At 38.9% G+C, this 24,995-nt stretch overlaps 1 protein-coding gene across 11 annotated transcripts in view; it reads right to left on the bottom strand.

The window, feature by feature from the left end:
* Dram2 (DNA damage regulated autophagy modulator 2) overlaps window positions 1-24,995 on the bottom strand; it is a 35,210-nt gene that overhangs the window by 5,710 nt on the left and 4,505 nt on the right. For 5 of the 11 annotated variants that reach the window (XR_003710000.1, XM_028757345.1, XM_028757352.1 and 2 more), the window contains 4 exons: window positions 18,772-18,916; window positions 6,720-6,787; window positions 5,012-5,154; window positions 444-621 (listed from right to left, as the gene is read on the bottom strand). Coding sequence is in view for 10 of the 11 variants with exons in the window: in XM_028757345.1 (XP_028613178.1) it covers window positions 444-621; window positions 5,012-5,154; window positions 6,720-6,787; window positions 18,772-18,902 (520 nt within the window). In the remaining variant the exon portion in view is untranslated. Of the gene's footprint in view, window positions 1-443; window positions 622-5,011; window positions 5,155-6,719; window positions 6,788-18,771; window positions 18,917-20,050; window positions 20,231-24,995 lie in introns of all 11 variants that reach the window. The other 6 variants (XM_028757346.1, XM_028757349.1, XM_028757348.1 and 3 more) reach the window with 6 other exon arrangements.

The following is a 24,995-nucleotide window of genomic DNA, read 5'->3' as shown; positions in this document are numbered from 1 at the left end:
TTCTTCCTTGCTTTCTTTGAAGTATGACTATGCCAAACATTATGTTTTTTTCCTAGCTCAGTTACTTAATTTCAGTCTGAATTTCATGTACCAACAAACAATGTCCTTTAATTGAGGGTGACTTTAAAGAGACTGGGGGAGCTAGAACAATGTCTCAACAGTTAAGAGCACATGTTGCTCTTGCAGATGATCTAGATTTGGTTCCCAGCACCCACGTTCAATTCCACGGCATCTGATAGTCTCTTCTGATAGCAGTGGCCACCAGGAATGCACATGGTGCATTTATATAAGTATAGATAAAATACGTGTGTGTGTGTGTCTGTGTGTATAACAACATAAAAATTAAAATAAAAAATGGTTCTTACATTGTACCAAACTGCACTCACTTGTTTTTTTATTCTATTCTCTTTCAATAGTAAACCATATATTACAACAAAGGATACTGCTAAGTGCACTTACTCCACACCAGATAACCAATAGTAGTCGAACCCAGAAGACTTGTTTGCTGTGAATTTTGGGCTGCATTTGGTAGGAAAGGATGGTCTGAACAAACATGTAAAATGAGCCCATACTAAAGGCAAGGACAGCTCCACATACATGTACAATAAACAGTGTTGATTTCTGAGAAGCAGAAAAAAGTTAGTCAATGAGAAAAATAAAGAACACATTGACAATATATTACTTAAAAGTGCAAGCCAGATAATTCACTAAGTGGTGATTGCACAAATTACTTCCCCAAAGCACAGGAAGATCAAAGTGAGACCAGATGACTTCATTTGCCAACAATAAAAATGATAACAAATGTCGATGTATTTTGTTTCACTTACTTAACATTTTTATTGGGTTCTATTAGGTGTCAGGCAGTTTTTAAAGTCATTAATATGTAAATGAATAAAGTAGACACTCAGTTCTTACAGTTTATATCCTAGTGAAGGTACACAAAATTAAATAATAAACCACAGAAATATGGACATTCCACAGTAAAGTAGACAGTGGCAACAACAGATAAGAGCAAGAAGGTTAACGATAGAGATCTGGGATATCAGAGGGGACAGTTTACATGTAATTTAAGATCTTCATGGTCCTATTTAGGCATTGATTATGCCACAGGAATCATTAATAGTTTGTATTGATCATTCTGAAGAGATTATTATAAGTTATGATGCTGCCCTTATTTACTTACATTTAATTTCTAACATTATATGTTACATCTGATTAAAAGAGACAACCATCAATATCAAATTTCTACAATCAATGTTTAAAACTAAATTTTGGTTGAATCACTGTTTTTTTTGTTTGTTTGTTTGTTGTTTGTTTAGTTGGTGGTGTATTTCCTTTGGTAGAAAAGGCATAGCCAATACTTGGCACAGGAGGAACATAAGGACTAAGAGAACAAAGGAAAGGCAGGGTTCAGTTTTCTTATTTTGTATCAGCTGAACAATCTATAAACACAGCTGATGTGCTATTTCTCAGTTAACTGCTACAGTTGATTCTCAATGTACAGAACTCAGAGATTTTGATTTTTCAAAGGCACAAGTTTTCCTTTTCAGAGAGAGAGAGAAAGAGAGAGAGAGAGAGAGAGAGAATGAGAATGAATCATTGCTTGAATCTGATAAAACTAAGCATAGACATAGCCCAATCAATGTCAGCATAGAGTTCCTTAGCAAAACTCTCATGGTAAACATAAAAAATAAAAAATGGAGAGAAAATATTAAAACTTGAAATGGAGGCGGAAAAGAGGAGGGTAAGGACAGACAAATGACACTCACAGTTATTTGAGGAGTCTTATGGAAACCTACTTCAGTAGAAGCTTGTTAAACTATATATGTTTATTAAATAAATTAAATGGAATCAAGTGATGGGGGTTGGGGGGATACAAAGCCACAAGAAGACATCTCTTATCATCAAACAAAACTTCAAGTGCCAGGAATGGGTTACATCTAATTGAGCTGTAGGCCAAAAGGGCCCCACAAGAACCTCTAAGCAACTCAGGATCTTGCCAAAGCTATTGCTTGCTCTCTACAAACTCATAGTAAGGCCCTATTGCTGAAGATGACATCCACAAATCTCACCGAACATGAAGAAAGCCATGTTGTTGCCTAACTAGAGCCTTTCCCCCTCACTGACTAGTGTTCATGGAACAGGAACAAACAGTTGTAAAGTCTTCATTCTACAATAGTGATGCTGGTTCAATAGAAGTACAGAAGTTGTAGGAGTTACCAACCACTAGCTGATTATGAGATGGAACCCATGCTGACTTTGCTGGAGTGGTCAAGAAACTGAGATTAGATAGGTCACAGACCTAGGGGAAAACCAAACACTATTGTTCTACTAAAGGTACATAGCAATAAAATGACTTTTAATGACATTCTGCTATATTCATAGGCCAGGGTCTCACTCAGCTATAATCAGAGAAGCTTCCTCCTGCAGAAGTTGGGAACTATTATGCAGAGAGTAAGAGATCTTGGAACACTAAGTCCTAAATGGGATGCCTTCATCAGACTCCTTTCCTCAGAGTTCAGAGAGATATGTGAAAGAAGAGGCAGAAAGAGTCTAAGACCCGAGGACATGAAGACATCAAGGAAACAGTGCCTTCTAGACACAACAGAACTGACACACAGATAAACTCACAGAAACTGGCAGGATGTACAGGGCCTGCCCATGTCCAAGCCAGATGAGGTTCTAGCACTGGGAGTTGAAGTGGTCATGAGTCCCATCCCTAACCAAAAATCTATCTGAAATTAACAACTTCTTACAAAGGAAAAAAATTTCTCCAATGGAGTCTCCAATGGATTCTCTGCTGGGTATAAAAAGTACATTTAAGGATAGACCTCATATTCAGCAATAGATGAGCAAAACAAAACAAACTCAATGGTATTTTTGGCACTTTTTTGGGTCCCATAATGCTTTGTTTGGGCATTCTAAACCATATTGGTCCCAATTTTGTGTTTAAATTTTTTTTGTGTTTAATTTATGTATGCCTGGGTGTGTGTCTATGCATATGTTTTGTTTTTCCTACTTTTTGTTTGTTCTGTTTGTTGGTGGTTTTGTTTTATTCTGGTTCCTTTGTTCTTTTTTTTTTTTTTTAATTATGATTGACCTGTTTGTTTTCTAAAGAGAGAAAGAAGGTGTAGAGTTAAACAGTTGAATGGGTGGAGGAGTGGGAAGAAACTAGGAAGAGATGAGGAAGGGGAAATGTGATCAGAAAATTATTTTCAATTAGAAATATAAATGTGTAGTTATCAGTTTTAATTTTTATAAATAAACCAGATATTAAAAAACAAGCCTGCAGTTTATTATTATATCTAGTTTCATAGTTTTAGATACTAGGAAAAGAGCTTAAGGTTACTGAAGATCTTTAGGATGATTTACACTATAGGAGAGCATGGAAGAAAACCAGCCCTACTGATACTTTTGCCTTTGACAGATTGTTTCTTCTTAAAGCTATCCAGTTCATGATATCGTCAAATGACAACCCTAGAAAGGCAACTCATATCTCCCTACTTACTAATCCCTTCCAAAGATCCCAAAGGATAACTCTCCCATGAGGGAAACCCTTTTCTAAGTGGCACTGAGGACCCTTACTTCCTGTTATTTATTTTGTTGACTATTACATATACACTGTACAGTACAAAGGTATTTAGTGTACATTAAAGTTTCAAATATCATATGATTATAATTATTGGTCTTTTCCCTGGAAATCAAGGACCATATAAGAGATCTTTTCCCTAACCTTTTTAGCACCTTCAACGTCTTTCAAAAAGTTTCTAAATAAGTGACAGCTGACATGTACTAAGTAGTATGCCATATAGCAATATATCGATCCCCTAAAAATTATCTGTGACATTTTTAATACTGAACTATAGAAATTGACTAGGGAAAGCAAGAGTTCACAGCTAAGTAGCTGTCCTATACAATTTTAGGTCTTTCTCCATGGCACAAGGACATTGTGCTTCTTGACACTAGTGCCCAGAAGAACTACCTTTTTTTTTTCCTTAGAAGTCATCCTGACAACTCCCATTGCACACTTCTAGCAAATGAGAATTAGTTAAAATGATGATTCACTGCTGAGTGAGCAAAGCTTTCTCCTTGATCAAACTCTACTTCGGTTCCTCTGAGCTCTTGCCAACTGGGCCTGATTTCTGGGGTTCAAGGTTCATCTTCACATTGTCTAACTTCAGAAAACTCCTGCATAAATTATCCTAAGTGTCTAAGTAACAGCCAACATACCTTCTTACTGCTCACGTTTTCTATTAGGAGTTTTCCATCCACTGAGCCTCACTCTGGTTTTTGGCTATACATAATCTTTTTTCCCCTACTTTTTCAAAGTGGAGTACAATTTCTCTTCCCTACTAAAATAATCCTGTAGCAAGCATCCTTCTAGATATAAAGATGGTCTTAAAGAAAGTCTTTCTAAGCCATTATTGAATAAATTCTACTTAACAATACTTGTCAAGTAGGTTAAAAATTTTAAGAGGTGTGATTTTATTATTATTTTTTGCTGTGTTAGTCAGCAGGATCAGGAAGACAGTTATGACAGAGATGGATGTTGGCCAGCCTTTATGGTTTTTAAAGAAAAAGCTGAAAAGGGAACAGATTCTCCCACCCTATCACAGGTACAGAAATTCTTGATTACAAACAAGAACATAAGGTAAATGATTAAGATTCATCAGGCACAAAATGAAGTTTAGATCTAAAGTCTATTACTTATTCTTTATATCAGTTCTGTCTGATCTTGAAGTAATTTCCAAGTATGTATATAATGAAGTCTATAAGTAACTGTTCTGAGTACCCAAGAAACAGTTCTTATGATTTATGCTTATTTAGATCACCAAATATGAATTTTTCTAATAGTGAAAGCAGTTGTTTCTACAAGGCTCAAATGATACAGCAGAGTTCTGTAGGCTGCAGAGACAGAAACAGCACGTGACTGAGGACCTCAGCTTTCCAATTTACTATAGATACTCAAAACATTTCACACAGATACCCTGACTGGGTTAAAAAAACAAACCTGGAAATTTGCCACGAGAGAAAGTCCTAAACAACTCAGTATCCCAAGTACAAGGCCAGCCTTGTTTAATTTGATGATGATACGGTTCTCTTCAGGGTTCAATGCATGAACTTGCTTGTAACGAACATAGATGTTAGCAATGCCTGAAAAGAGAGAATTTGAAAAACAACCAAGTAATGAGTAACCAGGGGAATAACGTGTCCATGAAATGTTCACAAAGGTCAGTCGTTACCCAGAACCACAAACTGTCTTTTAACATTAACTGGAATGCAAAAAGAAAAGAAAGGAACCTATAGATTTTAACGAATTTTCTTATAGTCACATCATAGAACTGCTTGAATCCCTGTTTGCCAGAGTAAGCCATTTACTAGCCACAATCTTCATGTTTACAACTACATAGTACATAGTATAAAATTTAGAAAATAATTTTGATATCTCCTGAAGAAAGCTCTCATGATACTCTTACTACAATAAACCCACAATAGTTTTAGGATCAGCATCAAAGTCAACAGTAGAATCTGGATGGGCCACGCAGAGGAAAGACCAACAAAATCTCCCCTCATCTTGTATTGTTTTATTTCATGTTACCACAGTTAGGCTCAAGCACACATAGCAGTTAATTACAAAAGAAACCAGATCCTGCTTTACATACTCATGTTCTAAATCAAACTTTCTACTGCAGAGTTATTGCCAGACAACTTATAAGTATGATAAACATGACAGATACGTGTTTTGTAGACATGTTTTGAAGAGTGTAAATAGAAAACATGATTATAAATTATTTTTTCTAATTTCTAGTTTTTCAAAGTTCCTTTACATTCATTTATTTATGAATTATTTGTGTGTGTGTGTGTGTGTGTGTGTGTGTGTGTGTGTGTGTGATGAGTGTGTGTAAGACATTAACCAGCCTTTGGGAGCTGGTTCTCTTCCCCAATATGGGTTCTGGGGATTAAACTCAGGTCTTCTGGCTCAGTAAGCAAGTATCATTACTTCCGAGGCCAACTTGCTAGCCCTAGTTTCTCTTTTTTCATGCAAGCAAATAGTATGTATTGAATTGATGGATGAAATTATTTTAAGGGATCATATTTAACATTTTAGTAAATATTTTATTAAACTAACAAAAGTCAGGCTCACACACAAAAAGGAGCTTGAACATAACACAGTATGGTAAGTTTTGTAGCATGAGATTATTTCAAAAATGAAAGCACAATTCCACTTCTACTCTTAAATTTTTAAACTGTTTATCATGAAAGAATTTAGTTGTGGCCAGTTTTACCTTCAATTCTTGATATCACACTAGTTGTTTAAGAAATTTACCTAAGGCTCCAAGGGATGTTTGGTTGTCTTTGCAACTTATGTTTAGCTAAGAAGTCTATTATAGCCATATACATACACATATACATATATATATATATATATATATATATATATATATATATATATCTCTTCAAAGTGTATTTCTATAAACTGGCATTTCTACTGGAGCTTCTCCCACCCTACCCCTCTGGAAGGCAGCAATATAATCAAGAGTTTTCTTTCTTTCTTTTTCCTTTTCTTCTTTTACGAACATAATTATAACCTATAATTTAGTAACAACATATTCTCAAGTACAACTAGAAAATAAGTAGTGATACAATATTTAAAGAACAAATAAGTATTCTGACTCTTCATTTTGTATGCTAAAACTGCTCCTACTTCCATTACTTACCTAAAACTGCAGCAATATTTAGCATTACTCCAAAGAGGCATCTTTCAGGAGGTATTGTCCCGGTATCACTGAAAGACAAAGAGAAAGTATGTAGGGCATGATTCTTACACTAGATACCCACCATAACAGGAACTATTTTAAGACCCTTTATCCTTTAAAAGCCCCTGAACAATGTGTGTGTGTGTGTGTGTGTGTGTGTGTGTGTGTGTGTATGCACGGAAAGAGAGAGAACATAATTTGAGAATATAAATATTTAGCTATCTCTTTATTGACTATCAGATCTTTTCATTTCCACATAGCAGAAATCAACAAAAACCAACTTAAAACAGATTATCCTTGATATGTTAACAGTATGTTGTGCATTTACCCAAAATTAAGTCCATAAAAGTGTAAGTGTATCCACTTCACTAGACTATTCTACAAGCAGCCTTGGCCCTTTCACAGCTCTCTTCAGATCTCCCACTCCTTTCAGCTTTGTTGACTGCAACAGTTCTTTCTGTTTCACTCCCTGTTAGCAGCTCTGGCATCTCCAACACCTTGGGGTCTCCAAGGCAATCCAATCTTCACCTTCATAGTTTCACACAATGGCCACTGGGCCTCCATGCAGGGACAGCGGTGGCATATAACTGGCCTCAGTGGCTTTCCTTAAGCACGGAGAAAGATTCCATAGCTCCTTTCTTGTATCCTTGATTCTAAAGCTTGAACCATGTGGCCAAAGCTGCCCAATTCTGCTGCTTTCTGGGGCTGATATATTGTTCCACTTTTTCAAAAATATTTTCACCAGCTTCCTGATTTTGATGGTTTCCTGCACTGCCTAAGCTGTCCTGGAAGTCCCTCTGTAGATCAGGTTGACTTCAAACTCAGAGATCTGCCAGCCTCTGCTCTCTGAGAGCTGAGATCAAAGGTATACATCACTACATTCTGCCTTAAACTTTTCTTTAATTCCTTTCCAAAACTGGACATTTATCTGGGTGGGATCTTATCAAAAAGTTCCCACTCCCTTTATTACATTTGGCCTCAGGCTTTTCTTTAATTTGTTTATATCCCTGAATGAAGGACTTAATTCCTTTACACTCTCCTTACTCTTTTTCTCCTCAAATTGTACAGTTTGCATTTTTCCTTGCTGAGGTTGCTTCATTATAGATCTACACTATATGTAGCCACTAATTACCAAGCCACACAGCCAGCAACATATTAGGCTGTCTGAAAACCTCATCTGCCAAAGCTATTAATCCATAAGTCTTCAGTTTGGCCGCAAGCTGATTTTTTTGGACAAGGGCAGCAAGCAGCTACATTCTTCCCAAAATATCAGAAGAACAATCTGTAGGTCACATGTTACTATTGTTTACCTCTGAACACTACTGAGCCAGAGCCTCAGAACTACTGTCTTTCATGCCCCTATTATGGCCCATTAAGCCCTGCTTACAGGGCTCAACTGCTTTTCTAGTCCAAAGTCCCAAAGTATTCCATATTCCTCCAAACAAAAGCATGATCCAGCCTATCACAACAATACCCTAGATCCTGGTACCAACTTCTGTTTTAGTTAGAGTTTCTATTGTTGTGAAGAGACAATATGACCATGGCAACTCTTACAAAAGAAAACATTTATTTGGAGCTTGTTTATAGGGTCAAAGGTTTAGTCTATCATCACCATGGCGAGAAGTATGGAGGTGTTTAGGCAGAGGTGATGCTGGAGAAGGGACTGAGAGTTCTATGTCTGGATCAGCAGGCAACAGAGTAACACTGGGCCTGCCTTGAGCTTCTGAAACCTCAAAACCTACTCCTCCCTGCCCTCCGATGACACACTTCCTTCAACAAGGCCAAATCCACGCCTGCAAGACCACATCTCCTAATAGTGCCACTCCCTGTAGACCCATGTCATTAAAATCACCATATTTCTTAAACAGGAGTAGAAAGGAAAACAAATCTGAAAGAATTCTCGCATTCATGGAAGTTACATTTAGGACTCATTTTGAATGCCCTCTTATTTTAATCTTGGATCATTCCTCTAGTAGACAGTGACTGACAAAACTCTGTCCAGGGTTCTCAAAACAATTATCACACTGAGATGCAATGGGTCTGTTTACATTCCTATCCTCCAGGGCACTATGGTCTACTACACAGATCCATATAGAAAACAAAATCATTTAAAAACTATATTTAGATACATGTTCTTAATCTCCTTAAATTATTTTTTATTTGCTAATTGGAACTATTCATTTGTTTCCAGCTTTGCTGAATCAATATGAGGGTGAAATAAAATGTGAGGTAATGCATAGAATAGTGGAGACATCCACTGAGCATTATACTGCCTTTCCTTTTCCACAAACTACCTACTACAAAGACTAAAAAGATGAAGTGTTAGTCTTGAAGTAAAGCATTACAGAATATACAACTGTTGTTTACTGCTTGGCTATATGGGTCACTATTGCATCTTTGGAGATGTCTTTGCCTTGTAGTTCACTGTTGTAGTTTGTAGGCATCAGAACTGGGTACGACTATTGATTGTCCTTCTTTTGAGCAGCTGCAAAGCACATTCTAATATTATGAAAGCTAGTCCCCAGGGAAGTTTCAAAAGTCAGACTCAGCTTGAATCCCTGAGTCCTGTCCCTAAAGTGCTTGTGTCTTCAGCAATTGGGACTTACCTTCAAACTCTGTGAGGCAAACAAGAGCAACAGCAATAGTTTACACTCTTTGCAGAGTTGGTCGGACTCCACTGACCAACAAGACAAAAGAAGTTTCTCGTGCCTAGTACTTGGGCTTTTGCTAGTTTTTCTATGGCTGCTGCAGGAAAAATTCTAACACCCCAAGTGTCAAATTTTCATTTAAACTACATACTGGTATATACATACAGTTGCATATATTATATGTAAGTTCAGGTAAACATGAAATAGTATAATTCCATATGTTTTTTCAAACATCCTTAGTGTTTGGAGGTACAGACGGCAAAGGGGCATTTTTTTAGGGGTCTGGGTTACCAAACTCAATATAACCTTTTCCAGATCGCTCCATTTACCTGAACATTTTATAATCTTACTACAGCTTAACAATATTCTGTAGTGTGTTTATATTATTATTTTGTTATTCATTCCTCAATTGAAGGAGATTATGTTGGTTCAATTTCCTAGTTACTGTGAATAGTCCAATCAGTGAATATGGTTGAGCAAATGTATATGGTAGAGGATGTCGAGTTCCTGGGTGGGAAATAGTTCATGGAATGGTATAGCTGGGTCATATAGAAGTATTTTAGCTTTGTAAGAAATTCAAGTGATAGCAGATGCTGGCGAGGATGTGGAGAAAAAAGAACACTCCTCCATTGTTGGTGAGATTGCAAGCTGGTACAACTACTCTGGAAATCAGTTTGGCAGTTCCTCAGAAAACTGGACCCTGCTATACCACTCCTGGGCATATACCCAGAAGATGCTCCAACATATAAGAAGGACATATGCTCCACTATGTTCATAGCAGCCTTATTTATAATAGCCAGAAGCTAGAAAGAACCAGATGTCCTTCAACAGAGGAATGGATACAGAAAATGTGGTACATTTACACAATGGAGTATTAATCAGCTATTAAAAACAATGAATTTGAGAAATTCTTAGGTAAATGGATGGAACTAGAAAATATCATCCTGAGTGAAGTAACCCAATCACAAAAGAACACACATGGTATTCACTCACTGATAATTGGATATTAGCCCAAAAGCTTGTAATACCCAAGATGTAACTCACAGACTATATGAAGCTCATGAAGAAGAAAGACCAAAGTGTGAGTGCTTTGGTCCTTCTTAGAAGGAGTAACAAGATACTCCTGGGAGCAAACATGGAGACAAAGTGTGGGACAGAAACAGAAGGAGGGGCTGTCTGGAGACCATTCCAACTGGGTATCCATCCCATGTGCAGTCACCAAAGGTAGACACTGATGTGGATGCCAGGAAGTGCATGCTGAGAGGACCTTGATATAGCTGTCTCCTTAGAGGTCTGCCAGAGCCTGAAACAGCTAGCCATTCAACTGATCATGGGGTTCCCAATAGAGGAGTGAAAGAGAAGACTGAAGGAGCTGAAGGGGTTTGTGGCCCCATGGAGACAGCAACAATACCAACCAACCAGCGCTCCCAGGGTCTAAACCACCAGTCTGGGAGCGCTTAGGGAGGGACTCATGGCTCCAGCTATATATGTAGGAGAGGATGGCCTTGTCGGGCATAGGTGGGAGAGGAAGTCCTTGGTCCAGTGAAGGCTGGATGCCCCAGTTTGAGGGATTTCGTGTGTGGGGAGGTGGGAGTGGGCAGGTGGATGATGGCACATCCTCATAGAAGCAGGAGTAGGGGGGATGGGATAGGAGGTTCCTAGGGCCGGGGGAGATGGGGAAAGGGGATCACATCTGAAATGTAAATAAAATATCCAATAAAAAAAATTTCAAGTTAAAAATTGGAAAAAAAAAAAAGAATTCTGAACACTGACTTCCAGAGTATCTGCTTTCTCCCGTAATACCATCAACGGTAAATGTGGGTTCTCCTTTACCCAGATTCCTGCTAGCAGTTGCTGTATGATGAAATCTCAAAGGAGTTTTAATTTGTGTTTCTCTAATTGCTAAGGACATTAAGTACCTTTTGAGATATTTCTTATCCACTTTTATTTCTTCTTTTGAATTCTGTTCACATCTACAGTCTATTTTTAATTGGATCATTCTTGGCTGTTTATTTTGTGAGTTCTTTTCATATTTTGGATATTAATCCTCTATCAGATATATAGCTGGCAAAGATTTTCCCCCATTGTGTGGGTTCCTCTTCACTGGACTTAGTTTCCTTTTCTGTTCAGAGCATTTACTTACAGCCTAATGGCTGATTCCCTATCTGAAGCACCACTATTATAAAATCAGTTTTGAAGTAAATTTTGCATTTCTTTATATCCTTAGGGATTGTAACTTTTTAGATAGCACCTACAAACTGAAAGAAAAGTCCTTTGGCAGAATATTTGGCTTAAGCTAATTATATATCTTGAATATCAAAGAAATAAGCATAAGAGAAGTATAATACTACAATTTAAATATCCTAGTATCAGAGAAAGAGCTCAGGGTTATCATTAGAAAAGCTTATAATTAGAAAAATAAAACCAGTCCTTCCTGTCTGGGCCCGAGCACTGAGCTGCTCTGCACCCAATCTCACAAAACCCAGAGGAAGTGGGCCTCCCAAGAACTCTAACCCAGACAGTATCTTACGTAAGGAGACAGCAATCCCCCTGCCCCCCTAACAGGGAGTAACTGAGACACACTAGGACCCAGGAATTCACTCCTGACCCCGAGCACTGATTCCCTGGGGTCTGGGCCCCAGCTCTAACCCTAATAGTAACACCACACACAGTTCTGAAACAACCAAGATAATAGGAAAGACAGGCTCCAGTAAGAGACAGGGCAGGTAGCACTAAGGTGATCCAGATGGCCAAAGGCAAGCACAAGAACATAAGCATCAGCAACCCAAGGTACTTGGCATCATTAGAACCTGTTTCTCCCACACTAGAAAGGCCTGAATTCCCCATATCACTAGGAAAGCAAGATTCAGATTTAAAATCACTTCTAATGATGATGATAGAGGACTTTAAGAAGGACATAATTAACACTCTCAAAGAATTTGAGAACACAGGGAAACAGGTAGAAGCCCTTAAAGAGGAAACACAAAACTCCCTTAAAGAATTACAAAAGAACACAACCAAACAGATGAAGGAATTGAACAAAACCATCCAGGACATAAACATGGAAGTAGAAACAATAAAGAAATCACAAAGGGAGACTAGCCTGGAGATAGAAAACCTAGGGAAAAAAAATCAGGAGTCATAGATGCATCACCAACAGAATACAGAAGATAGAAGTGAGAATCTCAGGTACAGAAGATACCATAGAAAATATTGACACAGCTGTCAAAAAAACGCAAAATGCAAAAAGTTCTTAACACAAAACATCCAGGAAATTCAGGACACAATGAGAAGACCAAACCTAAGGATAATAGGTATAGATGAGAGTGAAGATTCCCAAAGGGCCAATAAATATCTCCAACAAAATTATAGAAGAAAACTTCCCTAAAGAATGAGAAGCCCATAAACATACAAGAAGCCTACAGAATGCCAAATAGACTACACCAGAAAAGAAATACCTCCTGTCACATAATAATCATAACACCAAATGCACTAAACAAAGAAAGAATATTAAAAGCAGTATGAGAAAAAGGCCAAGAAGCATATAAAGGCAGACCTATCAGAATTACACCAGGCTCCTCACCAGAGACTATAAAAGCCAGAAGATCCTGGACTGACATCATATAGACCCTAAGAGAACACAAATGCCAGCCTAGGCTACTATACCCAGCAAATCTCTAAAATTACCATAGATGGAGAAACCAAGATATTCCATGACAAAACCAAATTTATACAATTTTTTCCACAAACCCGACATTACAAAGGATATTAGCGGGAAAGCTCCAATATAAGGAGGGAAATTATACCCTAGACAGAGCAAGAAAGTAATCCTCTTCCAACAAATCCAAAAGAAGATAGCCACACAAAGATAATTCCACCTCTAGTAACTGTGGGAATGTAGAATCCTGAGTGTTCCGCCATGCCCCCAGAGCCCTGCCACGAGGTCTCCATGTCCCAAGTAGAGGGTGGGGGAACAAGTCTCTGTCTCAAGATTTCCCTGGCCCCTGACCTTCTCCATGGCTTCTTACATAAGCAAATCCATTCCGACATTTTTTGGGAAAGTTCCACACCACCCAAACCTGTAGTCTGTTAATAAATCAACGCATCTTAAATCTCTACATGTCTCTTGAATTTTGGATTCGTGTAAGTGAGGACACGTGTGCGCCCCTGTCTGCGCGGGGCAGGGGAGGGACTCTAGCTAGCCACACGGCCACCTGCGTTGGCTCATGTCCTGCGCGCCCCTCCCTTCTGTGCGTCAGCTCGCGGGACAGGGGGATTAGAAGCCTTTCTCTCCACGGTTGGCTCCGTCCAGTGTGACTGAACAACACGCCCCAGGACCGCCACTCCCCCACCCGTGACCAGCACGTGGGCGGTGTACGACAAGTAACAAAAATAATAGGAAGCAACAATCACTGTTCCTTAATATCTCTTAACACCAATGGACTCAATTCCCCAATAAAAAGACATGGGCTAACGGACTGGATACTTAAACAGGACCCAGCATTTTGCTGCATACAAGAAACCCACCTCAGTGACAGAGACAGTGACAGAGACAGATACTACCTTAGATTAAAAGACTGGAAAACAATTTTTCAAGCAAATGGTCCTAAGAAACAAGCTGGAGTAGCCATTCTAAAACCTCCAGCCCAAGAACACAAAGGGAGGGACTCATGGCTCTACCTGTATAGGTAGTTTAGGGTGGCCTTGTCAGGCATCGGTGGAAGTGGAGGGCCTTGGTATCCAATAGTTTGGATTCCCTAGTGTTGGGGAATTTGAGAGCAGGGAGGAAGGAATGGGAGGATGGTGGTAGCATACCCTCATAGAAACTCCCAGAATTATATGATAGAGACAGGCCACCGGGAAGACTAGATTCCAGTATTCAAAAAAAAAATATCTTGATACTAAATTTTGTTTTGAGAATTGTATACTGCAGACTACACAGCCTTGGTGTAATCCACTCATCAAGCAAGCTCAGCAGACCTGCTCAAACCTCTGATGTCCTGGAATCTCAGCTGAATGCAGTGAAGATACAGACATCAGAGGCCTATCAATTTACTCTTCGTCCTGCCCCTCTTCTAATATCACAACGCCCATAATCAGCTTGAAGAAGTTAATGAAGAGATGGCTCCCCTATTCCCTGAGCTTGGGGACTGAGGTGGTTAATATTGGGCTGTCTTTCTAGGGAAAAGTAGTGGTTTTGTTGGAACAGGGAGGAATAGCTAGGATTTATTGCATAGCCATAATGTATTGGTAGAAATCTGTATAATTGTTATTAAGCTGAAGTTATAATTTCTTAAATGGTACAAAATTTACTTTGATTTCAAATTTAAGGTTTTCATTGGTATGAGTTTCTTATTGATATAAAAGTGAGATTAATATTGTTACTCTCATAGGCATTGTGCCTATATAACACATTTAGGAATACAAAGCTTAGATCCAGTCCTTCTTTAACTTTTTTAAACTGATTTGAGATGGTTAGCCTGTAAGTTAAGGGCCTATAGCAAATTCATGGCTCTGAGTTTGTTGTTAGGGTGTTTTCTATATTTTATTTAGAAATAGCTGAAATGAGTTAACAGACAACAGTCCAGATTGCCTTACATGGATAGTTGGTTTTCAAAACGTCCGAAGTCCACAGAATTGACGTTACAAACATTTCTGCATTAAGGTTCATTTTGATTAGAGACCTATCGGCTCCTGACAGCTTCCTGTCTTAGATTCTAAGATTAAATTGAGCGTCTTTGGAGTTACTCCAGTTGTGGTAAGACAGCCACTAGGCAAGAATTGCCTCTTTTCATCTACAGACAAATTACTGTCTAGAAAAGGACACACTTTCGGAATAGTCAACTGATTATATCTGCAGCCCTTAATAATTCTGCATCACTAGGTCTGTCAGGTGATCCTGGGCCAGAAGGCTGAAGATCGGATGCTCCAATGTTTTGTAGTATAGGGACTGTCCAGGTGTTCAGAGGTTTCTATAAATTGGCTAAGTTTTAGAAGCTATGCTTTGTGTTTCCCATGATTTCAGTTAATTCAGTCATTCTGGATTTCTGACGGGGTTGAAGACTTATAGTCTCATAGCCAACCCCAGCTATTTACTTTGAAAGAAAAGACTTGAGAGGATGGTTTTCAGCTGACATTCATTCTAAAGCCAAGAAAAAACTCAGGTTCAGAACTAAGTCTTTTAGTTAGGAGATATGACAGAGGTTCTGGTTAGTCAACAAAATGATGGACTGGGTATTAGGTCTACTATCTTGTTATCTAACTGATACAAGTTGGTATAGTTATGCTCTAATTGTATTTTAAGAGAAAAGTTTTATCTTAACAGGAAGGGTGATATGTAGGAGGAACTATGTTGGGAGGAGTAAAGAGAGGAAGAAGAGGAGTAAGGAGAGGAGGAGCTAGGAGATGAGAGAGGGGGGAGGAGAAGGAGGGGAATATAGAGGCAGATGTTCCAGTGTCTCCACCAGTCAAAGATAGTTGGTATATCTAGGTTGGGTATTGGGTTACACTTCTGATTGTATGGGCATCTTGTTATTGAGCATTACCAAACTTATAAAGCCCTTGGTTAACATTTAAAAAAGAAAAAAGAAAAAAAAGAAAAAGAAAAGCAGAAGGAGATGGGGTGGGGGGAAGTCCAGAGTGCCTGGAAAGACCACAGATGAGACTGGCAGAGAACTGAAACACTCAAAAGACTTAGTAACTCCTAAGTTACAGAAAGCTCTGGAATACAAGAAGACAAGTTGTCAGATGGGGAAATAAAAATGCTGACAAGCTCACACCAATCTTAAATATGCACATTCTTACAGAGAAGCAAAGAATTGTCTGGCTCCTTGAGCTATGCATTTCTTTAATACAAGGGTGATCATTTGTCAAATTATTACCAGAAGTAAACACTTAAAATCATAAAAAATTGGAGGAGGTTTACAAACATCTCTTAGTACACCCAATTTGTGTCTGACTTTTGGGTCATATCTCCATTATAGAAACCACAACCACCTGGTGCCCTTTCCACTTGTCAGAACTTCACCTGACAGTTTTAATGGCTCAACTAAACCTTCAAGTTTATCACTTTTAAAAGTTTGCCATTTTCTCTGTTAGAAAGGCTATCTATCAGAAGGTTAGTAAACGAGGAAATGGAACAACTGCAACAAATACAAAATAAAAGATACTCTGTAGATAAGGACAAAAGGAAAAAAGCAATTGGTTCAGTGTCTCCAGGATGGTGTTTCAAAGGCTTCAACTATATTCTAGGTAGAATCATTTACATGAAAACACAGAGAATGAGGCTTGTGCGGTGTTCAGTGATGGTGTCTTTACCACCTCTAATCCTAGTTAACTCCTCTAACTCTTCTTCTTCCTGGTTAGTTCCCATTTGATTATAAAAATGTTTTTAAACTTTAGTGTCTTAGAAACCATTCATAATTATTAGTTTTTTCATATTCTCTTTGTGAAGGTATACACACACCTGGCAGTGTCAAATTAAAAGTCTTACCTTGCTGTCTATTCAGCAATACCACATAGAGAAATTTACCAACATTTCTGTACAGTATGCAAAGTTATACAACGTGGTCTTTATTATCACATCATTTCTAATAGCCAGAGGGAAAGGAGGTATTACTCATTATGTTTAAGACTGAAAATTGCTAAGCAAAATATATTAACTGAGAGAAAAGGAAAGGGAGAAAGAATCCTTTAAAACTATAGATCACAAAACAAATTCTGGAAGGAAAGCCATTAAATCGCCTATCACCTTCAGAGGCAGGAACGAACTTCAGGAGTGAAGAAGGGTCTTTTACTTTATTTTTAAAGATTTGCTCAATTTTAATGTATGACTGTATGTGTGCCTATGTGGGTCAAAAGAAGGCATCAAGTCTCCTGGATCTGAAGTTACAGGGAGTTGAAGACACTCTGTGGGTACTGGGAGCCAAACATAGGTCCTCTGCAAGAGGAGGAAGCATTCTTAGTGGCTGAGTCAGCCCTAATGTCTTCCTGTCTGTAAGCAGTATCGTTTTTGTTAAAAGTTTGTTGGAGTAATTACTCCTGTTTCTGTACTTGAAAGAGATGGCATTGGGTAAGTTGGAAAGAGGCCTCATTAGTTACAGCACTTGCTGCTCTTACAAAGGACCAGACATCTGCTTACAACCCTCTGTAACTCAGCTCCAGGATGCTCTTATCTGGTCTCCAAAGGGACCAAACATGCATGTGGTACATATACAGTGCAGGCTAAACACTCAGAAGAATAAAGTTTAAAAGTGGATATGAACACAGTACATGTGATTGATTATCCAACAATTAAATTGTTGGTAGTTTTGAAATTTCAAAAATATAACTGATAATGCTTATTTTGTCAGAAATATCTAGCCAGTAGGTCAAGAAGAGTAAGAACACAGTCCCTAGAGTAAAACTGTAGGTACAAATCTTGGTTCATCACTTACTGAATTGTACCACTGAGCAAATCACATACTGTTCCAGGACCTTACTCCTTCTGTGATTTAGATACTGAATGAATTGGAGGGTAGCCTGTAGGGAAGCACTATAGGTAGCTGTGGGTTCTTTAAGATGTGAGGCTTAGAAGAGGTCTTTAAGTTATTGGGTAAGTACACTTAAAGAGAATTACAAAGCTCTGACCTCCTCTTTGCTTGCTTTTGCTTTCAGGTCCTGAAGTGAGGGCTTTTGTTCTCTATGTACTACTGACATCATGTATGCTTTGTCCCAGGCTCAAAGAAACAGGACCAATTAATCATGGTCTGAAACCACTACAAGAGAGAGCCAGAACGACCAATGTCTAAGGATATAAGTTGATTATTTTAGATATATATTACAGTAACAGAAAGATTACTATAGATCCTGTCTTCTTAAATAAGGATACATTTCTCTACACATGGATAATGCAAGGATTACCTAAGGCCTGAAGAAAACTTAGAACATTACCTTGTTACATAATAAATTAATAAACATTTGCCATACTACTATGTTTTTCTAACACTACTATTGTTTGGAGCATTTTTTTTAAATTTACAAGAAAAGTAATTCTAATTCCAGGTTCTGAGGCAAGCTCAAGCACTTACTTAGAAGACTAGACACTAAGAGTTTAGACTCTATTAATTAACTGACTCTTACCCTACAGTCCCCAGAGTTTTCTATTTCATAGAAAGAATTAATTGCAAGTTCTATTTATGTTTCCTTTGCTACAATAGCAGTAAAAAACTTGAATTTTCAAATAAAAATTAAAATGCCAGATTCAATGTAAACTATGAATTAGTCCTAAAGACTGTCTGCAGAAAGTAGTACTTACCTGGGCCTGTGTTCAGTCCCCAGTACTGAAGGTAGGGGTTACTTCTATATGAACAATATACTTTACTAACCTGATATAAGGCAATGCAGGGTCAACATGGTGGAGCGTTATTGCAGTGATATATGAGAATATGAAGGTAGCAAATGTCCAAATTACAAGAACCGATGGAAGGAAACTGAGGCCTTGCTGAAACCACCACATTTCAGACAGGTCTTCTGAAGCAGAGAAAGCAAATGAGAAACAGTAATGGGTAAGTTTTCCCACTCCATGTTAGCCACCCACTCCCCGCACTTGTAATGTTACCTTCCAAACATCCTTCTCACACTGTCCCTGTACCACCTCTTCCCTTTTTAGAACTAAGACTCACTCACTGGCCATGGCCAGAAACTAACTTGCTTTCTGTCATCATTTCATACACACACACACACACACGCACGCACGCACGCACGCACGCACGCACACGCTCATACAATTTAAGTCATGTCTACATTACAAAAATGTAAATCAATGAGACGGCTGTTACAGTGTATCATTCAGATAATAAAAATATCTTTATATTTCCAATACAGCTGGGTTTTGCCCCTAATATTCTCAATCTACAATTTGTCAGATGAGTGAATGTGTTCTTCTGTTTCCTGGTGGGGAAGGGGAGCTACTACAATGTTTGTACTCTCTGGACTGGCAAGTATCTGTTATACTGATGAGCTGGCTGGGCAGACTGAGGCATGATAGAGGATTGACATTTTCATGTCTCTGTAATGAAGAATCTTTCGAAATTCAAAAGACAAAAATCAGATGATCACAAGATGTCGTGAAGGATATGTGTAATCCTTGGCATCAATGCCAGCACAAGAGGTATTTAGATGTGGAGAGTGAGGCCTTTGAGCTATAGTAGGCAAGTGGTGTATTCAGCAGCAGAGCCATAGTTTCAGTGGTCAGACTCTCTGGACCACACCCTCTCACCCAGGCCCTCATGGTAAACAAGAAATGTAGTGTTTGAAACTAGATTCTTTTTTCACTCTGTCTGCCAAGATGATCCTAAAACCTTGAAATCCTGAGGTCAGGATTCTTCCAATTCAGTCTCAGTCGGCCTGCCTCTGCCCCTCCCTTCCTTCCCTTCCTCCTTCCCTGCCTTCCCTTCTTCTGTACCTTCCCCAGCCCCATCCCACCACCTCCCTCCCTCCCTCCCTCCCCCCCCCCCCCCTCCCTCCCTCTCTCTTCTCCTCTCCTCTCCCCTCCCCTCCTCCCTTCTCTCTCTGTCTCTGTCTCTGTCTCTGTAACAAAAAATCTCAAGCATTCCAGGCTGGCTATCTTAACTGTTGTGGTTCCAAGTATATACCACACCATACCTGGTTGATGTGATTCTGAGGATCAAACCCAGGGCTTCAGGTGTATTAGATAAGCCATCTACCAACTAAGCCATATCAACTTCTCAAGAAGATAGGGTCCACAGAATTTGTGACTATAAATGGTAGGGACAAGACAGCAAAGGATATAGGGCTTCAAAATGCAAAACTTCAGGAAAATCACTGTAACGAGATCACCATAGGGTTAACCCTGATGATAGTTTAGGTTCCTTTATCCAGACCGAAGACTAGGAGCACTGCAGTAAGGAAGAGGATGACAAGCACGACATGACTAGTAACTCAGACCAAGCACAATGGCTTCCACTATGTGATCTATAGTAGCCTGAAGAGCAATGGAAAGTTGATAGATAGATAGATAAATAGATAGATAGATAGATAGATAGATAGATAGATAGATAGATAGATAGTAAGCTTGTAAAAGGTGATGTTGGCAAGGGGGAAGTAGAGGAATATTTGCATAACACCAGAGTCCTCATGACTGACTTATAGCTGCTGTGCTATTTCAAGAAACCTTTCTTTACTTCCCCACACAAGAGAAGAACTACTTGTTGGACCTGCCTGTGAGTAATATGTCCATGGATGATACAAAAACAAGCTATCTGGGCCCCAAGGTGCTCAGTGAACTAAGTGTTAGAAGAATACAACTACACAGGAATGTGGGCTCAGCACCCATAGGCACACCACAGAGCAGCATGTTGCCTGCCATGTGGCTATCATCACCCTCTCATCTCTTCTACACACTGTTAATGCACTTTATGTGTACGGGCGTAATGTTACATATATATTTATGTCCCACATGTGTCCTGGCATCTTGGGAAGCTAGAAGAGGGTGTCAGATTCCCTAGAGCTGGAGTTATAGCTAAATGGTTGTAAGTTGCCATATGGGTGCTGGGAACTGACCCTAAATCTCTTCTTCTGGAAGAGCAGCCAGTGCTCTGAACTGTCTACTGTTAGGTCAGCTCTCCTGCTCCAACCTCTACACATTTTTCAAGTCTAGCTCTAGTTCAGTGTCCTTGCTGTTTCCAGCAGGATCCGGTACTTCCATCAGCAAGGACACTGATCACACTAAACAGGAGTATCTTTGTCTCAGGCTGACTTTCTCAATAATGAAATCTCAGCCACTTTTGACTTGTCATCTGCTTCAGTCATATGACATGTTGCAATACAAGAATATTTATAGTGCTAAGTAAGTTTCTTCTCCTTTGTTCTAAAAATTTACCAGTGTAAGTGTGATTCAAGCAATCTCTTGTCTAACTTGTCATAATCTCCTAGCATTTTTCCCTTTCCTAACAGTCCTTAACATTTTCATTTATAGATTTATTTATTATTCTTGGCAATTTCTTGTCAATGTCAGATAGACACTTTCTCTATAGCAGGTTGCTGAGAGAATAATCCTGACGGGTACATTTCCTTAGTCAGCTCTTAAATGCTACTTTAACTCCTGTTTCCAATAATTCTTCTCTCAAGACTGTAGGAACCCAGCTCTACTAGTTATTGGCTTTGTCTAGTCTTACATTTACTTTTTCTTAGAGATAGAACTCTTAGAAACCTATAATGTGACAGCATATATTCTGCAATATTTTTTTCTCTCTTTCTTTTTCCTTTCTTTCTTGTTAGACAGAGTCAACTAATCTTTATTTAGCAAAGGAATAAAGGCAATATAATAAAGCAAAGGCTAAAAGGTACTAGACCAACTTGTTCTATGCATGAAACAGTAAACCATGCATTATATTTGTATAGACCAATTCAAAATTGACCATAGAACTCTCAATAAAATGACAAAACTACATTAACTATAAAAATCAACACCAAGAAACCCTTACATAATTTTTTTTTTAAATCCTAGACTGGCCAAGAACTCCCTATGTAGTCCAGACAGGCTTTAAACTCATGATCCTTTTGTTTCCATCACTCAAACACCAGGATTATAGACATGTGACATCACATCCAGTTTAATCAGTACAAGGAATCCAACTCAGGTTTTCTTGCATGCTAGGCGCTCTATATACTGAACCACCCTCAGACCCCTTGAATGTGTTTTATGGCTTCCAACTATTAGCTTGTATTGGTGTGATCATTAAATCTGAAAGTATTCTAAAATCTAGCTTCTTTTTTTTTTCTTTGATTTTGAAATTTTTTTTATTGGATGTTTTATTTATATTTCACATGTTACCCCCTTACTCCCCCCCCAGGAACTCCCTATCCCCTCACCCCTCCTCCTGCTTCTCTGGGGATGTACCCCTACCTACACCCCCACTCCCACCTCCCCACTCTCAAATTCCCACCCACTGGGGCATCCAGCCTTCATAAGACCAAGGGTCTCTTCTCCCACCTTATGCCCAACAGGGCCTTCCACCCTTACATATACAGCTGGAGCCATAGGTCCCTTCCTAAGTGCTCCCAGGCTGGTGGTTTAGACCCTGGGAGCTCTGGTTGGTTGGTATTGTTGCTCTCCTCATAGGGCTACAAACCCCTTCAGCTCCAACAGTCTTCACTCTAACTCCTCCATTGGGAGCCCCATGATCAGTTCAATGGCTAGCTGTGAGCATCTGCCTCTGAATATGTCAGACTCTTACAGACCTCTAAGTAGACAGATATATCAGGCTCTTATCAGCATGCACTTCCTGACTTCCACATCAGCATCTAGCATGTGCAGTCATTAAAATCTAGCTTCTTAAACTGTGGGTCATGTAACTGAATGTGGGCTTATGAAAAATAATAGGGATAAAAATAAAAGGAAATGATTTCTGGACATACAACCAGAAAGTAATCCAAACTCAACAGTGCAACAAATCCAGAAATATGTGAGGGTATTTGCCTGGGCTTATATTGCACAACTTCTGTACAACCTTGGCTCTGATCATACAAGGTACACTCTGTACCATGCGCTCATCGGTGAACACTGCTTGAATCACTTCAGCTCAGATTCAAAGCTACTGTGTGTTAGGAGTTAGTTTTTAGTGTTAATATAATATTTTCTGTTCTTTAAGAAGCATAATGGTTTAATTAAGAATCAAAGTATTATACTTGATTGAATTGTTAGAATATTTGATTATACACACACACACACACACACACACACGCACTCCTCATTAAATTATTTCAGCTTGGGACTAGGAAAAAATGTTAGGAAATGAAATGGTCTTAAATGTACCTTCTCCCACTTTGTACTACATATTTATGCAAAGCCGCATAAATAGGATGAAATACAATCTATCAACTCTGAGAAACATGGTGGATGCTCTTTGCCCTAGAGCAGTGGTTCTCAACATTCCTGATGCTGTGACCCTTTAATATAGTTCCTCACGTTGGAGTGACCCCCCAACCATAAAGTTATTTTCATTGCTACTTCATGGCTGTAATTTTGCTACTGTTATGAATCATAATGTAAATATCTGTGGGTTTTTTTTTTACATTTTTAAAGAATGCTTTGTATTAATAGGTAAGCATAAACTGCATTGTGCTTCAGACTGTAGTCCTTTAAAAGGATTTTCTTGGTTGCTTGATAAGCTGTAATGATACCTGAAATATGATTATTTGTAAGAAAAACATTGGGGCTGGAGACATGGTTCAATGGCTAAAAGTATGTATTGCTCTTCCAGAGGACCTGAGATCAGTTATTAGTATGTACATCTGGCATTACACAACCTCTGGCATCTGGGAGCACCTGCACATCATGTTCATATTAACACACATAATACACACAAACTAAAACTGAAAACAGGAGCTGGAGAGATGGACAGGGGTTAGGAGAACTTACTGTCCTTGATGAGGACAAAGGTTCAGTATCCAGCACACACATAAAGGCTCATAATTTTCTCTAACTAATTCTGGGGATCTAACAACTTCTTCTGACTTCTGTGCATTCCTGCATGCACAGTATGTACATAAACACAAACATGCTCACACAATACACATAATGAAGAATGAATAATCTTTAAAGATAAAAATTACTCTTTTATAAAAAATAAATGAAAAACATATAAAATACCATAGATACATAAAAAAATGCAGTAAGAGCAAAAAAGGAGTCATTATTAAAATAAATGCACATATGACTATACTAAAGCACTATGTATGACCTCTTTTGCTTAATAAATATATTAAGATTAAAATTCTAAGGATAACTATGAGTATATACTCTCTTCTTTTTTAAAAAAAAAAACCTTTTTTTATTGGATATTTTATTTACATTTCAGATGTTATTCCCTTACCCCATTCCACCCCCTCCGCCCAGGAACTCCCTATCCCACTCCCCTCCTCCTGCTTCTATGAGGATGTGCCCCCCACCCCTCACTCCCACCTCCCCACCCTCAAATCCCCCCCCACACTGGGCATCCAGCCTTCATGAGAACAAGGATCTCCTTTCCCACCTATGCTGACCAGGCCATGTGCAGTCACCAAAGGTAGACACTGATGTGGATGCCAGGAAGTGCATGCTGACAAGAGCCTGATATAGATGTCTCCTTAGAGGTCTGCAAGAGTCTGACATATTCAGAGGCAGATGCTCACAGCTAACCACTGAACTGATCAAGGAGTTCCCAATGGAAAAGTTAGAGAGAAGACTGAAGGAGCTGAAAGAGTTTGCAGCCCCATGAGGAGAGCAACAATACCAACCAACCAGAGCTCCCAGGGTCTAAACCACCGGCCTGGGAGCACATAGGGAGGGACTCATGCTCCAGCTGTATATGAAGGGGAGGATGGACATATCTGTGTTTTCTAATGATCTTAGGCGACTCCTGTGAAAGAGTTCTTTTACCCCAAAGGGGCTGAGACTCACACTGAGAACCACTGCCCTAGAGTGTCAAATATTAGGGGATTTAAAAATTAATATATAATTAGAAAAGTACACTTATCTCATTAGCATTCAAATTTGCTATGATCTTTCATAAATGGCAAAACTATATGTATGCCAAACAATTGTTTT

Source organism: Grammomys surdaster, unplaced genomic scaffold (genome assembly GCF_004785775.1).
Source record: "Grammomys surdaster isolate TR1022 unplaced genomic scaffold, NIH_TR_1.0 126158, whole genome shotgun sequence".
Taxonomy (NCBI): domain Eukaryota; kingdom Metazoa; phylum Chordata; class Mammalia; order Rodentia; family Muridae; genus Grammomys; species Grammomys surdaster.
This window is presented reverse-complemented; position numbering and strand designations above follow the sequence as displayed.